Source organism: Nyctereutes procyonoides, unplaced genomic scaffold (genome assembly GCF_905146905.1).
Source record: "Nyctereutes procyonoides isolate TBG_1078 unplaced genomic scaffold, NYPRO_anot_genome, whole genome shotgun sequence".
Classification (NCBI taxonomy): Eukaryota; Metazoa; Chordata; class Mammalia; order Carnivora; family Canidae; genus Nyctereutes; species Nyctereutes procyonoides.
Window position 1 is genome coordinate 3,255,120 of NW_026575025.1, and position 22,232 is coordinate 3,277,351.

Below are 22,232 nucleotides of genomic sequence, written 5' to 3' on the forward strand. Positions count from 1 at the left end.
GCCGAGAGGCTGCACTGTTCAGAGAGGGGTCCCTTGGGAGCAATCCATTGTTCCTCACAGGCTGGGCAGCGAGGGGTTTGAGAGGTCAGGACCCTAGGACGGTGTGTGGTTATTTAGGCCCTTGGGTCAGGGCCTGCCACCATGGATGGAACCTTCTGGGGACCAGTCTCAAGCAGCTGGTCAGTGCCTTATCGGGAGACCACCTAGCCCACAAAGCCCTACTGCCCGGCCCTTCACAGAAAGCATTCAGTGACTCCTGTGCTCGAGTAATAAAAATACTAAAAAGGGCATTAATTTTCGAGTACTCACCATCTATCAATTCCTGTGCTTGGAACGTCACTTCAGTTCTTTCTCAAAGCAGCCAGGTGGAAACGATGCTGTGACTCATTTACAGACACGGGGACTGGGGCTTAGGGTGGTTGGGTAACCCACACAAGGTCACCCAGCTGGGATGCCACCAGCTCGGCCTTGAGGCTAGGTTGGTCTGGCTGTAGGTCGGGTGCTGTGTCCTCACCAGGATGCCATGGAAGTGCCCTGCTGCACGGGAGGCCCCATTGGCCACAGCCTTTCCTGATGGTTCCGGCCGATGGGGACACCTGCCCCCCCTCCTTTCTGCTACCATCTCTTCCTCGCCTTACTTTTCTTTCTTTCCCAGGCTCAGAAAGTCAATAAAAATTGAGACAGCCATTCTCAGCTGGAACCAGGCTGTTCCGAAGCACGCTCTCTAATGAGTGTGTGATTTGGGACTTGAGCAGAATCACAGCCGGGGAAGAGGATCTGACACATTGGTTTATTCAGCTGGTAAACCAGCTTTCTCTGGAGTGGAGGGGCTTCCCCAGGGCTTTGGAGACTTTGGTGCCACGGGGGCTGATCTAGCCTCTCCAGGGGGAAGTCTTGGATGGGCTGTCCCTCCCTCCTAGAAGAGCAAAACATGTTCATTCATCCCAAGAATACCTTGCTGGTTTCCAGCAGGTGCCAGGCCCCGTGCCAGGAGCTGGAGACACAGCAGTAATTAAGAGGAAGCCCATCCCATCACGGCGTGCTCACTGTCCTCAGCATCATGCTCATAGGTGCTACCGTGCCACAAAGACACCCTCACACCCTCGTGGCCCGCTAGCCTGCTTCCACGCTTGTGAGCGATGTCAGAGGCAGCATGTTGGCAGACGTAGGCCCTGGCACCCCAGGAGGGTGAGGGTGGGTGGGCCTGGCCCCAACTGGAGCATGTGAGCTGATGTGAATGAGGTGGGTGCAACCTTCAAGTGGCTGCGGCCCCAGACCCTCTCTCCTCTAGGCCAGAATGGGTTAACTGAGGGGCTGTCCGTGCCCCAGTTCGCACCGGAAGACGCTCAGCCAAAATGTGGCATGTGCGTCACCAAGGATCATGGAGCAACCCACTCCAAGGGCATCTTGGATGACTCATGGAGAGCCCAGGAGAGAGACAGGGGCAGGGTGAGGGTGAAGGAAGCCTTATTTTTGTTGGCAGGTACTTGAAGCAGCAGAGTCGAGGAGGTAGAGGCTGCTAAGATCGCCGGGCTGTGGTACAGCCGGTGGGGCTCATCCGGGGCTCTTGACAAGCCCTTCACCAGCTGACGGGCCCAGACTCCTCTCACCTGGCTTGGGGGAGACAGGACGCTGATGCTGGATTGTCCCCAGCTACAGCCCGGGCCAAGAAAATGATCTTGAATCAGGAGGCTGGGGCCCATGCCAGCACTGCTGCCACCCCTCTGGGTGCCCGGACAGGTCCCTGGGCCCACTTCCTTCACTGTGGAATGAGACGTCTGAAAAGCCCCGGGTTAGGACTCGGGCTTCGGTGTCAGACTAGACCTCCGTTCAAGGCTCTGCTTTGCTACTTCCCTTACTTTGGCTACATGACCTCAGGCAGTGACATGCCCTCTCAGAGTCAAGGTCATCTGCGTAAAACGGGAATGGAATTAGTGTCTCTAGGGTTGTTGTCAAGATTCAGTAGGATGTCTCACTCTTCTTTCTCACAAGTATTTGTTGTGTGTCAGCTGGATGCTACCTGCTGGGCAGTGGCTTTGTGGAGCTTCCAGCCTAGTGGGATAGATGATGCAATTGCACCTAGCACATAGTAAGTGTTTAGTTAGTCTTAGCTGCTATTATTCCTGTCATTGCCAAAGTCCCTGGCAGCTCCTGAATCATTTTGTCATGTGACCTAGTTACTCAGGGCCTTTTGAATCACTGGGGTCAGGTTGAAGACATTTTTTCCCCCAGAGGAAAGGGGTGACCCGGGCAGAGGGCTAGCCAGCCTCATCCAGCCCCCCTCCCAAAACCCAGTCTGGCTCCTCTTCATCCAGAAACAATATTCCCACTTAGTCATCTCAAAAAGTGCTGGTTGTCCTTCCTTGATGATCGATGGTGATAATCTCAGCGGATAGTTCCACAGTGCTTACTGTGGGCCGGGCCCATTGGCGGGATATATTATTCCCATTTTACAGACGAGGAACTGGAGGCGTGGGGAAGTTAGGTAGTGTGCTGGAGGGTGCACAGTGAGGGAATGGTATGACTGGAGCTCAGCCCCAGATGGTCTGGTGCCAGCGTCTATACCCTCAGTACCAACTTGGGTCAGTGACAGACATCTGCCTCCTGGGGGGCTCTTTGGGTCATTTATGTCCCTCGGTGGGTTTGTTGAAATTCCAAATTCTTTTTTTTTAAAGATTTAACCATTTATTCATAAGAGAGAGAGAGGCAGAGACATAGGCAGAGGGAGAAGCAGGCTCCTTGCAGGGAGCCCAATGTGGGACTCGATCCCAGACCTGGGAACACGCCCTGAGCCAAAGGCAGATGCTCAGCCACTGAGCCACCCAGGCATCCCAAAATTCCAAATTCTTGTAGGAATTTCAGCAGAGATGCTCTAAAGCCAGAGACGGAGGAGAGGCATGTTGGACACTTCGCGGAGGCATCCGTTACCTCCCGCAGAGTGTGGTTATTGCCAGCGGTCTCTGGGGCCCTTCCTACCACTGCATGCCCAGCTTTTCTGTTGACACAGTTGGCCATTCTGTTGACCAAGCAAGGCCCTGCTCAGCATTCGTACATCACATTATTGACTCTCAGCCCTACAGGGGCTGGAAAGAATTATCTTTTCAAACAGAGTAATAAATCACAACTCCTCAGTGCCCCCAGGAGCCTGACCGGTGGATGCAATGGTTCTCAAACTGTGTCCCCTAGAACCCTAGTGTTCTATAAAGATACCCCAAGAGTTTGTAGGGGTGGTGGTAGTGAAGGGTCAGAAGGGGTCCTGGCCCTCTGCCCCTGCCACATCCTAAGTGTCATCTCTTTGATCTGTTTTCTGTGTTGGGTGTGAATACTTGATATTCAGAAAATCACATTTTGTGCAAATGAAAAGTTCTTATTAAAGCACATGCTGCCCATAATTCCTCTGTGCCCTCCTCCCTTCTGCGGGAAGGTACTGTTGGTGGGTAAAAGGTTTCTGGGATGCCTGTCGGATACAAGTCCAGTGTGACTCCAGCCTCAGCTTTAGTTGATGGGTCAGCAGCCACCCCTAAGTGCAGCTCCCCTACATCATCCTCTCTTCTGTTTCAGGAGCCATCTGCAGGAACTGGAGAGGTCCTTGTGTCCATCAGCTACCTCCCGGCTGCCAACCGCCTCCTGGTCGTGCTCATTAAGGCCAAGAACCTCCACTCGAACCAGTCCAAGGCGCTCCTGGGAAAGGGTGAGTGAGATCACACACTCTTCTTTAAATTCATATCATTTACCCCTGAGCCAATCCCTTCCTCGGGCCTGAGTACGCCCTACCTAGAGCTCCCTACCTTGCAGACCCACATGTGAAGAACCAGTCTTACTCCGGATCAGAAGAAACTAAGGATCGAACCGTAGCCACAGAGAGGAGTATCTGGACTGTAGCTCAGCCTGTCACCCCCACTGGGCTGGATGCACCTCACTTGTAGCTGTCGGGAAGGCCAGGCTGCCCTCCTGTCTTAGCTCGCCATCACTGTGTGCCCCACACCCACCCCAGTCTCTTCTTTCTTCTCAGTTTTTGCCAACCTGCCACCCCCACAGCAGCTGAGTGTGGGTGCTGACAGAAGGTGTGTGGGTGCATGGGCTGAGGCGGCCCGAAGCTAGGGCGTCTGTGCCCCATATACCCAAGTAAGCATCTCTTCAACATTCTGGAAGCCTCAGTTTTTCCTTCTGGATCCCCCAGCACAGACCTCGAGTCTTGGGCACCAAAGAGGCTCTCTTGTCAGAGCAGGAAAGCAAGCAGCACTGGTTAGCAGCGTGATACCTGGACCCAGAGCCAAGTGTTCATAGCAGGATATGAATAAACAGATATTTATAGCAGGATACAAATAAAGAATTACCACCGCATTCAGAACCTTTGAATTTGGGGCAAATGAAATCAGAAGAGCTGGTCTTGCCGACAGAGCCCCCAGCCAAAGTGTCAGAATTCAGTGCCAGTGCCTTTCCTCATCCCCTCCAGACAATTCTTTGCTTCCTGCTTTTTTTTTTTTTTTTTTTTTTTTTTTTTTTTTACAGCTCCTGTCAGGACAATTACAACACAACACTGTCTCTCAAATCTATCTGCTGAAATAACAAACTAGCCACCCGGGGGTGATAATTATAGCCATAAATACCGAGGAACAATTATTCTCACATTAGCTTCAGGAACCTTGACTAATGAAAACATAATCCAGCTTCTGAGCCTTGTAGTGTTCCATGCAAGCTTGTCCTGTGACCTGTGCTGATGTCCTGGGGGGGCAGCTCTAGTGGTGCAGTACCTGTGGGGGCCAAGGCAGTCTGCCCTCACCTTCACCCTATGAAGCTGGAGTGCTCAAGTAAAATTTATAAACCAACAGAAGAGAAGAACTGAACCAACCAGCAGGAGACCTTCTATCTGAATAATCCACAAAAATGCTCGGATGGAGAACCGATGGGATGAAGGCATGGGGATGGCTCAGTTTTTCTGGTCTTAATTGAAAATCATAGCTGCAGTATACCTGAGCCATTATTGTGGACCTGGTTTGATGTGGGACATGAACACACTTGGAAGGGTGCATGGCAAGTTGCGCCTCCAGCCTGACCCAATCATGGGCCACCCAGTGACCACCCTGATGTATTATACTGTTGTTGGTTTTCCACACTACAGTCTAAGATCTATGGAGGCAAGAACTTTTGCTGTACCCCCATGTCTAGTGCCTCAGGGTAGGCATTTAATAATTTTTGACCAAATGCATAACCCGGTGATGGCAGCAGAAAGGGGTGGGCCTGGAGAGGGGGAGCCTCGGTGTAGATCTTCAGCCAGAGATGCTGTCTCTTCAGCCCTAAGACGGAGCATCACCCTGGGCCCACCACACCCCACAAGCTCACCCTTCTGTCTCTCTCTTTCCCCCAGATGTCTCTGTCAAGGTGACCTTAAAGCATCAGGCGCAGAAGCTGAAGAAGAAGCAGACAAAACGGGCCAAGCACAAGATCAACCCCGTGTGGAACGAGATGATCATGTTCGAGCTGCCCGATGAGCTGCTGCAGGCCTCTAGCGTGGAGCTGGAGGTGCTGGGCCAGGATGAGGAGGGGCAGAGCTGTGCGCTTGGCCACTGCAGCCTGGGCCTGCATGCCTCGGGCTCCGAGCGCAGCCACTGGGAGGAGATGCTCAAGAACCCTCGCCGGCAGATCGCCATGTGGCACCAGCTGCATCTGTAGCCAGCCACCTGTGCTCCTCCCTTCTCGGGCACAACCCGGCCCGTCCAGCCCTGCTCTTCTCTGCGACGTCCTCTTTGTACCCCATCCTCATTCTGACACCCAGGAGACAGATGTGTTTGCAAAGGCCAGGACCCCGTCCCTCTCTTAGTACATTCTTGTTTCAAAAACATGAGCAGGGCAGTGTGTGGAAACAGGACATTTGGGTTGCACTGCAGAGTGCATTTTGCTCATCTGTGCTGTGGAAGAGACACTTGTCAAATATAGCCCATGGGCAGATTTCGCAGGTGGGGTCAGGCCAGATGCAGGGAAAGTTTAATGTGGGGAATAGTGTCTACAAAGAATGGGGGTCTTTAAAAATAAGCATTTCAAAACTGATGGAGGAAATAAAGTATCCTGGATCAACTCCTAGAATTAGGGAGTGTCAGGGTGGGATGACGTCTTAGCCAGCATGAAATTGTGCCCCTGACCCATGACAGTAACCCAGTAACTAAGGTTCTCGAACCTTAGTGTGTGAAGATCACCAGCAGATCCCCCGGGGGCCCACCTGTTGACATTCCAAATCAATATTCCTGGCCTCAACCCAGGCACCTGCATTTTTAACAAGCACCATGTGGTTTTGATGCAGAGGTTGGAGCAGTGCACTCGGAGAAATCCCTTCTGCGACATTCCAGACAGGTTTTCCCAGAGTCCCAGTCGGGACTCCAACACCCTGGGGCAGCCAGCTCCGATGCTGGACATCTCAACTGTCAGTGTGAAATTTGGGAGGCCTCTCTGGGTTTGTTTGTTTTTATTTAATTATTTTATTTCTTAATGTTTTCATTTGTGCTCTTCAGATCCTGTTCTTGGATTGAACCTTGTGCTTTTTATTGAAGAACTCTGTTGTTTTATCTCAAAATCAGTTTATGTTATACTCGGGGAGATCTTCCTTAACAAGGTATAGGTGGGATCCCCTGGTCGTCACCAGGCGCTAGTTGTCACACCCACCAGCATCACCAAAGTGACCCTCTGAGACAGATCCATCTTTCTCAGCATTGCAGCCATTTCGGGAGGAATTCAGTGTGAGGCACATATTGATTTAGTCTATTGTATCTGGCTACGTGGAAGTGAGAGAAGAAGGGAACTTGAAATAGGAAAAGAGAGTCTTTTGCAAATGTGCCTCCCTTCCTCAATTTTCAGGGCCGCCACTTTCATCAGTAAGTAACCAGCAGCTAGGTTTCAAATTCCTACCTTCTTATTCCAAACAGCTGTCCACATGGTCAATTAAATGCTGAATCTTGCTGAGTGGGTATAATATTTGCCCATGAACCAGGATCCCTGGGTTCTGTTCTTGGCCACCTGTAAAATAGGCCCAATGACATGGCAACTCTAGCTCTGTGAATGATGAACTAGTGTTCAGAAACTCTAGGCGCTCCCTGGCTAAAAACAAACTGTGGCCACCCGCAGATCATCTTTAAGCTTCAAGATGGCAGCTGACAATGACTGGAAGGTGCCAGAACCATCCCAGGCACTTCCAGAACCGTGGATTCTGCATTTGGGCTCGTCGCTACTGATATCCAAACTGGGCTTTCAATTGTCACCCAGTCCTGTGATCTACAAGGGAACCCCCAGGTGAGGTGGGTAAGGGCCATGCTACATGCCTGCAACAAGTCAGGCCATTCTTGGCCTCTCCCTGAGAATCGGAGCAGGGGCCTCATCACCGTTGGTCATGACTTTCCCTTTCTGTGCTGTAGAAAAGCATCCGAACAAAAAAAATACCGAATCCCTGCTTAATTGGAAAGTCTCTCAGATAATTGGAAATCTTGCTCATTAGGGTTGGCCACCTCCTGCCAAGTTTTTTTTAGGCAAAGCATTTGTTAGTAATTTCCTATAACATGTTATTGAGGCTCCCCTCGCACTCTGGTCCCCCGGTTTTGGTTGGCATGGCCACAAGAAAACAAAACATTTCCTATGTGGGCTGACCAGTACTCTCTTCTTGGCAACATCTGCTACTCCTATGTAGAAAAGTCTGGATTCTAGACTGAAAATCAGGAAACATGGGTTCTGCTTCCTTCGAAATCTATGCACCTGCCCCACAGTTGTACTGAAGGATGTCTGAGGTGGGTTGGGGAGCCTCTGATGCCAGAAATATCAACTCTGCCCATGGCCATCCCATCACCAGGCATCCATTCCTTTGTACCCCAAGGATTTCGTTTTCCAGATTCCAAACTAAAGATTGCCCCCGATAGGAGTCAAATGCCACCACAGAACATCTCACTTAGCAGCCATGCGCAGGAACAAGATAGGTCTTGCAGGTGGTTTTGCCCATTGTGTTCACCGCTGTGTTCCAGAAACCTAGAATAAAGCTAGCTTGTGGGCCCTCATTAAATATCTGTTGAATGAATTAATGAATGAAGATTGGATAGGGAAGTAGACAGGAAAAGATACCTTATGGAAGTGGCATAAAAATCAGTCTGCCCTGAGTCCTCAATGATAAAAGCATCCGCCATCTCAGCAGTCGGCCTGAACATTCACGTGTGAGTACTCCCCTCCCCCTGATGAGAGTTCGTAGCTTCCGTATAAATGTAACTAATGATTACTAAGAGAATATATTTGCTGTGATTTTCCACCAAAACTCCATCTTGGTGAATTGTAAGTTGCCCAGACTGCCAAATCGACAGACTTCAGTAATCTTTGCATCCACGTACGTGGTACCAGACACATTTACAATTTACTACCAACCACGAGTAATTGAGCTTGTGTGAAATCAACTGATCATTTTTGAAAGGAACAGCTTGTACTTGGTCAGGGAGTGTTTTCTAGAAAGGGCATGGAACAAGGTGAAAATAAAGTGAGAACCCATCATAGACAGGGCTGTGGCCCCCAGGATGACCTGGTTCTTTCCTAGATGCGGTGATGGGGATCCAGGACTGGGAGTTAATCCGTTAATCCGTGACTCCACTTCTCACATCAAATCAGTGTGTATTGGCCGAGTGCCCATCGGTCAAGACCTGGCACGGGTCTATCCATTTCAATTTGAGAGATGACCTTGGTGTGGGTTGAGTGACCCATCACTCCAAATGACACTGTGTAGAGAGGGTAAGTTGGAAGAGAGGCTCTCCAGGGGCAGTTCTTTTGGGATGGAAAGGTAGCCATGGCCTAAGCCAAATCAAGGCGAGGACCCCCAAAAGAGAGACCTAGTCCTTGTGATTTGTTTCTGCTGCCTGTGTTTCCTGTTGTCAGTGCTAAGTGTGTGTTTGTTTTGCAATCATGAACCGAAGCACAAAAAGACGCATGAGACATTGTAGTCCTATGTCTGGTGTCATACTTGGGAGCGAAAAACCTTTCAGTGGTAAATAAATAATTTCGAACTAGGTCAGGGGCCCGGTGTTTTCTTTTTCCTTTTCACTTAATATTTGACACCTATAAAATGCACAAACAATAATTTGATAAACGCTCACAAGCCACTGCCGAGTTTTACAAAATGTGGCAAATGCCATCCAAGAGCCCTCGGTCTCACTCAGGAGACCGCCGTGTTTCTCCCCACCCCAAGCAAGTCTTCATCCCTTCACTCCAGGTATTTGCCAACTCTGAGCAGCGTAAGAGTATTTGTGTGTGTTTTCGACGTGATTTAGATTGCATCCCACTATTTTGGCTCCATATTAGAATTTTTGGCTTGACCCATGCAGACATAGGTAGCTCTAGTTCATTTGTTTATTTACTTATTGATTTATTTGCTGCTGTATCATAGTCCATTGTATGGGGAGGCCACAATCCCATTCTCTTACTGATGTACATTGAGATGTTGCTTTGTTTTTTCTATTACCAGACTGCTAGGGACATTACTGTGCGTGTCCTTTTGTTCTGTGTACGAGGTTCTTTAAGGTATGTCCCTATAGGAGTGAGTAGAACTGCTGAATCATAAAGTTTTCTCTGTGTGTACGTGTGCACATGTGTGTGTGTACTCAAGCACCCTGATGGCTTTGCTTGAGCATCGAATCAAAGCGGCTACATACAAGCAGGGATGCAAGCATTGGGCATGGCCTCTTGGGGCTCTGACTTCATTCTCGAGAAGAAAAATTAGGTAGGAGCTAGAGACTTCTTTCTCTAACATCCCCCAAAAGAAATACTCCCACCACTGGAAGATCAGTGCAGCAACCAATGGTTATCCTGCGCTCCAGAAGGTGGGCAGGGACAAGGGGACTGTGTCACCCTAGGTCCTCCTGGTGGCTGCTACAGCCCTGGCCTCTGGAGGAAGAGCCTCTGGCACTAGGCAAAGGGCAGGGCCTGAATTTTGTAGTTAGTAGGGAATTAGCCAAGGCTGATTAAGACCAAAGTTCTTATAAAGGAGAAATAATCCATGAAGAAAGCCCCACGCTTGCAATTCCTTGTTTTATATTAAACACATAGTTATTCTATTGTAATGACAACCAGGATTTTTATTTTCATAATTAAATAGGAGAAGTGGGTCCTATCCCACAGAGCCAAATATACGGACTATGTTTCATGGATAACTATGAATATGGCCCACCAGAGCCTAAAACTAATATCTGAGAGTCTGGATGAGAGTAGAAGAGTTTATTAATCACTTTTTACAGGGCTTTCCACTGAACTGCCTTAAATAATAAGCTCTGCCCCTGCATAGAAAATAGACTCAAGTCTACAGCACTGCATGTAGGAGCCGAGAACCTACAACCCAGCATGGATATGTCTCTCCGCGGCCTTGGGCAAGTCACTTGTGTTTGGGCCTCAGCATCCACATCTGTGAAATGACTTTGGGCCAAATGATCACTCGCTTTAAGGTTTTACGATTCTGTGATCTAGACTGGCAACAGCGAACCTTTCACTCATCTCTTTGGTCTCCTGTTTCGTGCATAAAACAAACTAAACCCACCTACTTGTGTATCTGCTCTCTCTGCCCCATGCCTGGTAGGTCCCCCTAGCACCTTCTGACAGTCCCTCCTGACAGCCACCCACTCCTTGAGACAACATCCAATGTCACCTGAGGCTCTGAGTCAGGCTATTCTTGTATGCTTCGCTGCTAATGGAGCTGGTGGTAATCTTCCACCCAAGAGTTTCTATTTTTTTACAGCCAGTAGGAAGCTCCACCATTCCAGAAGCTCAGAACCCTCATCTGTTCTGTCTCCCAGGGCAGACACCTGCCGAGGCTAGAGCCACAGGATATGCTATGGATAGATTTAGGAGGTTGGGCATCTTCTTGGTGCAAGTTTTGAAGAACTGCCTCCATCCTCCCCTCCTTCTCCTCCTGCAGGTGAGCCAGCACAGATGGTTCTTGGCAAGAACCTCAGAAGCTTCCCCCAAGCCAGAGATGGAGGCTGACACCTACCTGGGAGGAGGTGGGAAGAAGTCAGTCTTGGGGCTGAAAGCCAGGCGTCACCAAGGGAACCAGTCTAGTGGTGGCTGCTGTGTGCTCAGGGCCCTGGGAAGGTTCTTCTGCAGCTGGATGTGGCCTCCTTACAAGTAGTCCAGGCTGGAGTGGAGCATGGTTTCCCGTTCCAGTTTCCCAGCACGCCTCCGGGGTATTTCAGTACAACCCATTGGCAAGTGGGTGTGGGCAGAAATCCTGCTTCAGAAATCCAGGGGCTCAAACCAGGGACAAGCAAGGAGAAACTTGTTTTTCCAGCCCAAAACAAACAAAACTACTCTGTAGCCCCTCTTCCCTGGAAAGCCAGGTGGGATGGACTTTTGCAGCAGAAGCAGCAGCCCTGGGCAGCCCGGGTGGCTCAGCGGTTTAGCGCCGCCTTCAGCCCAGGGCGTGATCCTGGAGACCCGGGATCGAGTCCCACATCGGGCTCCCTGCATGGAGCCTGCTTCTCCCTCTGCCTGTGTCTCTGCCTCTCTCTCTCTCTCTCTCTCTCTCTCTCTCTCTCTGTGTGTGTGTGTGTGTGTGTGTGTGTGTCTCACATGAAAAAATAATCTTAAAAAAAAAAAGCAGCAGCAGCTCTGAGGGTCACTAGGCTGAGAAGGAAAAGGTGACCCCCATTCAGGCAGAGGCGTCCAAGTCAGTGGCCATTGTAAGCACAGAGGGCTCTATATTAAAAGTCACAGGCAACCCCTCATGGAGGGTAGCTGTGGGAATTCTGGGTGAATGAGGATGATGGTGGGAAACCACATAACTTCCCAGCACCTACTTCATCCTGACCTGAGAGGTAACAGTCTAACGATAATAATAATAAACAGCATGTAGTAGACCACTGCTCTGTGTTAGGCACTGAAGACACAGATTCAGATAAGTGACTTGCCCAAGGTCTCACAGCTTTTAAGAGGCCGAGGGGGGGGACTGAATGTGGTTTTCTCTCATCCTAAAGTTCAGGCTCTGACATCTGGCCAGTGACCCAGGGTCTTTATTGCCAAGGTAACTCAGATGCCCTCATAGTGGCTTTAAAATGCTGCCTAGAACCATGGACTGAGAATTACCAAGCTGCAAGTTGCTGGAGAGTTCTCTTTTCTCGGGAAGGGAGGGGACACCAGCCTGGATTGGGAGGGCCCATTATTCAAGGGCCAAGAGCAAGTTGGAGCGGAAGATAACTCAAGGAAGCATCTCAGGGCAATCCCCAGCTTTGTAGAAAGAGGAGGCTGGGTCAAGGCCAGATGTAGGCAGGGGTCAGATGCAGGGTCATCCTGATTGGATGAAGAAACTGATACAGAGACAGATGAAGTGGAAGTCTCCAGGACTTCCCCTGTGACCAATATAACATTAATGGGATTATACTTTTATCAAGTGCAGCTTAAAGTCAGTCGTTTATCCTTTCAATAAACATTAATTAAATGCCTACTATGTGACAGGAACTGCACACAGTGGTATTAAAAATACTCCACTTTTCCCTTGTGGGCTTTATGACCTAGAGGAGGACCAGCCAAAGAACACACACACACACACACACACACACACACACACACACGGTGGCAAATAAAGATAAATGTCATGAAAGAAAATACCAGGAGGAACAAGGAACAGTGAGTGCCTTGAGGGTGGCTATTTAGAGAGGGAAGGCCTCTCTGAATGAAAGTGGCATTTTAGCTGACCCTAAAAGAGCTCAGCCACACACCCATCCTGGGGGAACCCATCCCAGGAAGGGGGTGCGGGGTATTAGGAGGTCTTGAGGCAGAGAGGAGCTTGGTGAGCTTGAGGCACAGAGGAGGGCAGCGTGGCTGGAGCCTCGTGTGGAGGACACAAGCCAAGGGCAGAAGATAGGCGGGGGCTAGACTGCGCAAGGTGATGGTCATGCTCAGGACTTTGGAACACACTCCAAGGGCAATGGGAAACTAGAGAGTTTTAAGCAGAGAGGACGCCATGACTAGGTCTGTTTTCAAAAGATTGCTGTAAAAAGTGTCACATAGCAGCCCCTCAGGTCTTTGGGCTACTAGCCAGTGTCCTGAGTCTTCTCTCCGAATTGAACTCAACTTGTCCTTTGAATCTTGGAGAGGGTTGCTGGGGAGCAGCTGGGGAGAAAGGGGAAGGAAATGAGTAGGCTAGACTTCTCTGTCTTCGCCCCATCCTCGGCTAAGTGCAGATGGAGGACCTTTCCGTTCCTTGCTTCCGAGTCATGGAATCATTCACAGGTTCCAGATGTGGCTGCAAATGTACGCTCAATCTGGCTGGCCAGCAGTGGAGTGCCGGCTGACCCTGCTTCACCGGGCTGGTCGAACATGGACAGCGATGGCCCTTTGCTCCTTCCTTGCCTATACCCCCTCCTCTGGAAAAAGAAGAGAACCAGAACATTCCATGGGAACTGTGGAGTGGCTTTCACGACAGAGAGCCCCTGAGTGACAAACTGCGGGGGTCCTGGGAGGGTCACAGGCTTGGAAGAAAGAGGACAGCAGACACTAAGAAGGCAGAGGTTAACAAGGGAGGAGAGGGACGCCCCCCAAAAGGGGGGCAGAAGCTGAGAGTAAGAGAGCTTAGCATCCTAAGGAGAAGAAATAAAAACACTTATCGGCGTCTTTTGTTTTGTTTTGTTTTGTTTTTATAAATTAATTTTTATTGGTGTTCAATTTACCAACATACAGAATAACACCCAGTGCTCATCCCGTCAAGTGTCCCCCTCAGTGCCCGTCACCCATTCACCCCCACCCCCCGCCCTCCTCCCCCTCCACCACCCCTAGTTCGTTTCCCAGAGTTAGGAGTCTTTATGTTCTGTCACCCTTTCTGATATTTCACACACATTTCTTCTCCCTTCCCTTATATTCCCTTTCACTATTATTCATATTCCCCAAATGAATGAGAACATACACTGTTTGTCCTTCTCCGGTTACTGTGGCCGAGTTCAAAAAGGGTGTTGCCTGTGTTCTCCTCTAGGATTTTGATGGAATCTTGTCTCACATTTAGATCTTTCATCCATTTTGAGTTTATCTTTGTGTATGGTGCAAGAGAGTGGTCTAGTTTCATTCTTCTGCATGTGGATGTCCAGTTTTCCCAGCACCATTTATTGAAGAGACTGTCTTTCTTCCAGTGGATCGTCTTTCCTCCTTTATCGAATATTAGTTGACCATAAAGTTCAGGGTCCACTTCTGGGTTCTCTGTTCTGTTCCATTGATCTATGTGTCTGTTTTTGTGCCAGTACCACACTGTCTTGATGACCACAGCTTTGTAGTACAACCTGAAATCTGGCATTGTGATGCCCCCAGATATGGTTTTCTTTTTTAAAATTCCCCTGGCTATTCGGGGTCTTTTCTGATTCCACACAAATCTTACAATAATTTGTTCTAAGTCTCTGAAGAAAGTCCATGGTATTTTGATAGGGATTGCATTATACGTGTAAATTGCCCTGGGTAACATTGACATTTTCACAATATTAATTCTGCCAATCCATGAGCATGGAATATTTTTCCATCTCTTTGTGTCTTCCTCAATTTCTTTCAGAAGTGTTCTATAGTTTTTAGGGTATATTTTGAGAACCATTTGAATGGTAAATGGTTCTCCAACCTTTTATTTTCAGGTTGTAGGTGTCCTTCTGTCTAAAATGAGTCTCTTGTAGACAGCAAATAGATGGGTCCTGCTTTTTTATCCAGTCTGAAACCCTGCGCCTTTTGATGGGGTCATTAAGCCCATTCACGTTCAGAGTTACTATTGACAGATATGAGTTTAGTGTCATCATGATATCTATTTAGTCCTTGTTTTTGTGGATCGTTCCACTGAACTTCTTCTTAAAGGGGAGTTTTAAGAGTCCCCCTTAAAATTTCTTGCAGAGCTGGTTTGGAGGTCACATATTCTTTCAGTTCCTGCCTGTCTTGGAAGCTCTTTATCTCTCCTTCCATTTTGAATGAGAGCCTTGCTGGATAAAGTATTCTTGGTTGCATGTTCTTCTCATTTAGGACCCTGAATACATCCTGCCAGCCCTTTCTGGCCTGCCAGGTCTCTGTGGAGAGGTCTGCTGTTACCCTAATATTCCTCCCCATGAAAGGCAGGGACTTCTTGTCTCTTGCTGCTTTAAGGATCTTCTCTTTATCTTTGGAATTTGCAAGCTTCACTATTAAATGTCGAGGTGTTGAACGGTTTTTATTGATTTTAGGGGGGGATCTCTCTATTTCCTGGATCTGAATGCCTGTTTCCCTTCCCAGATTGGGAAAGTTTTCAGCTAGGATTTGTTCAAATACATATTCTGGACCTCTGTCCCTTTTGGCGCCCTCGGGAACCCCAATTAAACGTAGGTTTTTCTTCCTTAGGTTGTCATTTATTTCCCTTAATCTGTCTTCATGGTCCCTTCATTGATTGTCTCTTTTTTCCTCAGTTTCCCTCTTTGCCATTAACTTGTCTTCTATGTCACTCACTCGTTCTTCCACCTCGTTAACCCTGGTCGTTAGGACTTCTAGTTTGGATTGCATCTCATTCAATTGATTTTTAATTTCTGCCTGATTGGATCTAAATTCTGCAGTCATGAAGTCTCGTGAGGCCTTAATGCTTTTTTCTAGAGCCACCAGTAGCTGTATAATAGTGCTCCTGAATTGGCTTTCTGACATTGAATTGTAATCCAGATTTTGTAACTCTGTGGGAGAGAGGGCTGTTTCTGATTCTTTCTTTTGAGGTGAGGCTTTCCTTCTAGTCATTTTGCTCAGTGCAGAGTGGCCAAAAACAAGTTGTATTGGAACACGGGGGAGTATCACTGGTCCGTCCAGCTGGTCTTCTGGGGGAGGGGCCTGCTGTGCTGATTTTCAGGTGTTAGCACTTGGGGGAGCTGCTCTGCCCCTGCCTGCTGCCGGGCTCAGCGGGGGTTGTTTACCCTGTGGGGCCCCAGGAGGAACAGCAGCAGTTGCTATGGCAACTCTGGAAGCCTGGATTCAGCCTCAGCAGGAACTACGGGGCTCGGGGCTCTCGGTTCTCCATCCGCAGGGTCTGGAGGCTCCGGGGCGGGGCTGCTGATCTGCTCAGCTCGCGGCAGGAGCGTCCTTGCTGTCCAGGGCCCTCCCGGCCTCTGCCTGTCCCGGGGGAGGCCGGATCCTGGGCTTTGTCCCGGCGCCCTGTGCTCCGGGGCCTGCGCTGTTGGATTCGCGCTCCCGCCCTGCAGCTCCCTCCCTGGAGCCGCTCCCGAGCCCCTCCGAGCTGCTCCGGTGCGCGCTGCAGCCCTTAGGGAGCTCGGAGCACTCTCCTGCGCTCCCAGGTGTCTGTTAGTGTCCCCGGGAGCCCGAGGGCATCCCCGACCTCCTGGGTCCTGCTCTAACTCCCTGCGAGCCCCTTTCCGCCCGCCCGGGAAGGTTGGTGCAGCTCCTGCTTCTCCTGGACGGGGCTCTCCCGTCCTGGGGACACTCCCCCCGGCCTCAGCCCTGGTCCTCGCGGGGCCCCTCCCCCTCGGAGGCTTTTTGTTTCTTTATTTCTTTTTCCCCGTCTTCCTACCTTGATAGAAGCGCGGACTCTTCTCACTGTAGCATTCCAGCTGGTCTCTCTTTACATCTCAGGCCGAATTCGTAGATTTTCAGGATGATTTGAAGGTTATCTAGGTAATTTGGTGGGGACAGGTGACTTGGGGACCCTGCTCTTCCGCCATCTTGCCCCTCCTCCCTCTATCTGCGTCTTTATTGAATTTCTGCCCACCCTCATTCTAAAACAATTTGGGCCAAGCATCACTCATCACTCACCGCCATGTCAATGCCATTAGCAAACCACTGGGGAAAGACCTGCCTCAGGGACCAGGTCAGCAGGTGGGGAACAGAGCAAGGCAGTGGGAGGGAGACCCGTCTGCAACAGCTCTGTGTGTTTCCTCCAAGAGCTTCTGTGGGATAAATGCATGCGGGGGCAGGTAGATTTATTTTAAATTGTTTCAGTTATATACACCTCCTCTTGGCCAGATAGGTGGGTGAGGCACGTAGGTTACCTGCTGGAAATGGACTCAACTGGGGGAAGAGAGACAGACAGGCAGGGGCTTAGAGGTCCCTTCCAGTTCCTTCCAATCTGGTAGTGGGCAGGCTCCTATCCTGACGCTGGAGCCCTTGCAATGGGACCCATTCTGAACTGCCCAAAGCCTGGGCCTGGGATGGAGGCAAGGAGGCAGAGATTCAACCTGGGTGAGTAAATTTAAATGCTTTTATTAACAATCTTCTTACATTACAAGGATAATATGACAAAAGGAAAGTTTCTGCGTACATATTATGATAAACCAACATAGCTCTATTTGTATCCAGTGTTCTAGGTCCCGTCACACAGGTACTATAAAGCGTAGTCTGCAAAATAATAACATCAAGAGGTTTTTTTTTAAAGAAAGAAAGTATTAACATATTAATATGTATATGATAATAGACTCCTAGGTATTTCCCCCCACCCCCACTTAATTTTTTTCCTTTGTGATTGAAATGAACCGGTTCAGCAGCGTGGGGGTGGAGAGGAGGAGAGAGGGCCCAAAAAAAGAGCAGATCAGACTGCTGGCTCTTCTCCAGAGCCCCAAGTGAAGACGAGGGGCGCCGAGGGCAGCCCAGCCCTGTCTTCTGGTGAGCAGTATTGTAACCGGCTGGCCTCCCCTGGACGGAGGGTGCCCGCGGGGCCCCAGGGAATGCTCTCTCTCTGAGGTACAGTGCATCGTGGATTGCTTCCCGGGGATGCCCACCCCTGGCCACGGGTCTGGCCCACCGGCGAGGCAGGAAGGCTCGGGCCGGCCTGGTCCCCCTGGAGGCACTGAAGGTGTTCCGAGCCCCGGCTGGCTGCCAGCTGTGGCTCAAGGAGACCCAGGCAGATGTGGAGGGGAGGGGAGGCGGGCATCGGCTGGGCAGACCCGCCCCGGACTCCGCGGGTGGGGTGGGGGTCTGCTGGAGGCTGAGGTACGTTGGTAGATGGCAGGAGAGGAGGACGGGGTCAGAGGCGGCTGGGGGCAGAGGTAAGCGCCTTTGGAGAGCTGAAGGCCCGGGCCGGCCTGGGGCGCAGAGGACGCAGGGCTGGGGCCTGTCCCCGGCGGCCCATCGGCCCCTCCTCTCCCACCTCCCGGCCCCTTGGCCGTCGAGGAACCCTGGGAGCGGGCCGCCTGCTGATGGGGTCAGGGCCGCGCCAGCCCGCACCAGGCCGCGGCCCCGACGTCCCCTCCCGTCCCCTCCACCGGCGGAGCAGGCCCGAGCGGGAGCAGGCCCAGCCGGGAGGCCGGGTGAGCGTGGGGCGTCCGGCTCAGCCGCTGCCCCGAGTCGCAGAAGGACAAACAGTGCAGCGAGCCCGACGTGCCGCTGCGGCGGCGGAGGGGCCAGGCGGGTGGGGGAGAGCGTCGTCCTGAGTACAGCACAGGCCGCGCACAGGGGGCCACCGGGTGCACCCGGGCGGGGCGCGGGGTGCGTCCCTCCCGCCCCCTGCTCCCGCCGCCCCCTGCCCCCCTGCCCCTCCGCCCGGCCTGGGCGGCCTCGCTGCAGAGGCTGGGCCTCCGGGGCGGCGGAAGCACCTAAGCCGGGAGGGCGGCATCCCCCCCCCCCCCCCGCATCCTGCCTGGGCCCCCCTCCGGGGCCAGTTGTCACCCTTCCTATTGCTACCTGTGCTGCTCCTCCCCGGGGTGCGGGTGGGGGTGGGGGGAATTGTGCAGTGGTCCCTCCACCGGGGCCCCAGACCGCGTCCTAGTGCCAAGCAGCACTGACTTGCAGGGGTGCGGGGTGAGGAGGACACAGGGGGCTCTGCGGCGGGAGCTGGGGCGCCAGGGTCTCCTCCCGCCTCAGCCCGAGCCCGCAGTAAAGGAAAGAAAGTGCATGGAGAGGGCGGGGACCCGGGGACTGTCCTCTGCTGCGCTTGGTCCCAGCAAAGCCAGCCTGCCCGGCTCCCGCAGCTCCCTCCGCACGACCCGCGACAGGCTTTCCCGTTGCTCTCTCAGCTCTCTATAGACTCTATTTTTATATCTATTTAAAACATAGAAATGTATAAATATATAGGATATTATTTATAGATATATAGACGTGATTTAATCTCTTACTCTGTGTGTATCCGTACTGTATATGTCCATATATACAATATATATGCTGTAGCATTTGTACTATACACTGCACGTACCCCCTGCTTCCATGCGCTCGCTCTCCTAGGGAGACTGGATTGCATAGGTATTTCCAGAAAACACCACTTCAGGGGATGGGGCGGGAGGGGACCGAAATAAAGCCAGATGGAAGAGGAGGGCCGTACCATCTTCCTCCCCAAAGGGCACTTTTTCTCCCTCTGGCTAACCCACAAGATCGCGGCAAAGGCTCCCAGAAATATCACAGCTCCATCCGCTTAGCTAAAGGACCCTGTGAACAGAGAGCAAGAGAGGGTCTCCCTCCAAGCAGAAGTAGGGCCCTGGGTGCCTCTGGACAAAATCTTCGTTCCTCAAAATGTGAGGAGGAAACCGTGAGCAGAACCCATGACCCAGCACCACCTCCCTCAGGAGGGTGGCATCTGGAATGGGACTGTCCCAAGGTCACCTGCTGTCCAAACTCACCATTCCCACCTAAGGAGGCCTGGCCTCCCTGCTTTCACTGCCCCAGGCTGGTCTGCCTAGGGCAGCCACTGGACGGGGCAGAGGGACATGAGGTCCAGTGTCACTGGAGCCCTCTGCACAAACTGAGTGTGGGACCTAGAAAAAAGAATGATTCTACTTGGAAATCCACTCAGACCACATGCCAAAACCAGATCCGGATCCAGAATTCCTATCCCTGGAGGGGTGGGGGTGGGGGAAAGGGAGGGGGAGGAATCTAGAAGTTCCACTTCAACCCCCAGGCCGCCTCCTGGACCCTGCGTCGGGGCTCCATGTGAACAGCAGCCCCACAGCCTGGCCGGGCCAAGCTTGTAGTCTGTTTCTTGGTCGCCACGATCATTTTCAGCCTCCTACATGCTTTTCTCTCTTTCCTCCTTCTTGATATCACGTCCAAACAAATGGGTAATATTTAAGCATTACCTTAAATAATTACAAGGTCCTTCCTCCAAATTACAGGGTCGACATAAGCAAGTCAAGGAGAGGGGGCTCAGCAAGACAACTCAACATGGAAACATGTAGCGGGGGCTGGGGCTCTTGATTCAGGGCCCAGCACCAAATCTGGCCCTGCAGACACCCTGGAGCTCAAGCCTGCTCTCATTCTCCAGCGAGGATGAGAAAGCAAGGATCTGCCTTGTACTACCGGATGTCGCAGGCAGTTGTGAGTAAAAATAAAATACAAAGCTGGTGTTTTGGATGCCGGGACTCTCACATTCAACCAGGCAGGCAGAACGTGGGGATTCTACATGGCAAGAGCTGCAGACAGGCCTGGGCTGTCCTGGGGGTTCACAGATAGCAGATGGCAAATGGGGGTCTTTTCCCTCCACGGAGGAGAAGCAAACCATCTCATCCCAAGGGCTTGTGGCTCCCGGGCTCTGCAATGTATCAGCTTGGCACAAATGGCCATGAACCTGAACTCCCTCCCCACCCCCCTCTAGGAGCCAAAGAAAGTCCCTAGTCAGCCAGCCCAATTAGGACAAGTCTCAACCCCAGAGACGAACATGTCATTCTAAGCCAGTGGCTGAGCTAAAGGGCTCTATCTCCTCGGAAGTGACCACATTTGGGATGCCAGGACGGCCCGGCCACAGCTTTTCATGCCCATCAAAGGGAGATTAGGCTACATAAGCATTTGATTCCCTAGGCTAGACCCTGTGGGTCCCATTAACCCAAGGGTCTTCCCTAAGGAGTCAGAAGAGTGGAAACTCCTATGATAGAAATCACATGCAGCATTCACAGGATGGAAGCACTGAGCCTTCTGAGAGCAACCAGGTTGAAAAAAGACCCTGTGTAAATTGCAGTGGTGTGTCACCCACATTGTTCCCTGGTTACTCCCTGTCCCGAGGCAAAGTGGCCTTCAGAGTGCCTGGCACGGCCCAGGCCTGGCTGGATTCTACAGAAGTCAACGAGCACCCAGAGTTTTAGAGTGTCTTGCCAAACCTAGAAATCCCCCCAGGAGAGCTCTACCTGCCGGAGGCTTGGAGCCCGGCTCGGCAGGTGACCACCCGCCGTCCTGTGCTGCTAGCAGCAGCTCACACCTCTAGTTCAGAGGCAGGCTACCGGCTCCCAGCTCTCTCGGGAGACACAGGGGAGAGGCTGGCACAGGCCCGAAGGATTTATTCTCCCCTCTGGATAAAAATTTGCGCTGATTTTGGCCATGGCCTCTTGAAACAGTCACAGCCCTGACTAGTACTCAGGCAGACATCAAGAATTCTCTCTTCCTGGTTTTCAAATAAGTGACCCAGGGCATGGCTCCCAATGTAGCAGGTGGAGAGGAGCAGAAGGGAAAAGGAGAAGGTGTAAGGCAATTGGTGGCTAGAAAAAAGCATCCCAACCTACTGTTTCTGGCCCCCGCCAAGGCCCCCTTGCCAGCCATCTCTGCCCTCAACCCGTCTTACTTAGCCTGTGCGATGTTCAAAGAAAGCCCCCACAGACACGATAGTTTGTGTGTGCGATGGAGACGATGTCAGGGAGGGAAAGCTGGAACCTTGTGCTTTGCAACAGTATCCCACTTGACAACAAGTACTGACCCGGATGGGAAGAGGGGAGTTGGGGGGCTGGGGAGCACACCACCTTGGAGTACGGACATGATCTGAAGCTGGGAACTCCAAAGCCTCAGAAAGAGCTTTGGGCATTTCCTTGCCAGTTCCTGCTCTCTCCTTGTTCGGAGGAGGGTGGGGAAGTCTGCGGGCCTGGGGAGGAGGCTGGCGGGTGAATGTCACCAGGCAGGGGTGCATTGATTTGTTGAAGAAGGCAGCATATGAGGCCTGGCAGTGGGACAGTTGGAGAAAACCTGTTTTTTTTGTTTCTTGTATTTTTTAACATGCTACATCACTGTTGAAAACAAACAAAAAAGTTTCAAAAATAATATATAATATATATATAATATATTTATATAATGAAAAGCTATCGACTAGCAGCAATGATTCTAAAGTTATCTTAGCACCAAGACCATAGGGGTGGGGGGAAGGGACGTGTGGAGGGTGAAGGGACTGGCAGGACAAGGAAGGGGAAGTGACATGTTCAGTGTTGATGACATTTCCACTATGGTTCTCAACAGTGGCATGAGGCCTCGGAGACAAGATAAACCAAGAAGGAAGGAAGCCACCACAGTTTTATGTCTGAGCCAAGCAGGTTGGGGACACGGGGCTTTGCCTGTGGCCAGAT

General features: G+C 51.3%; 1 protein-coding gene across 1 annotated transcript in view; it reads left to right on the forward strand.

Annotated features, from left to right (window-relative positions):
* The window catches only part of SYT13 (synaptotagmin 13), a 44,343-nt gene extending 35,320 nt beyond the window's left edge, over window positions 1-9,023 (forward strand). Inside the window, exons 5-6 of the mRNA XM_055315194.1 lie at window positions 3,562-3,691; window positions 5,369-9,023. Coding sequence (XP_055171169.1) covers window positions 3,562-3,691; window positions 5,369-5,673 — 435 coding nt within the window. The 3' untranslated portion in view covers window positions 5,674-9,023. The remainder of the gene's footprint in view (window positions 1-3,561; window positions 3,692-5,368) is intronic.
* Window positions 9,024-22,232: the final 13,209 nt, after the last annotated feature.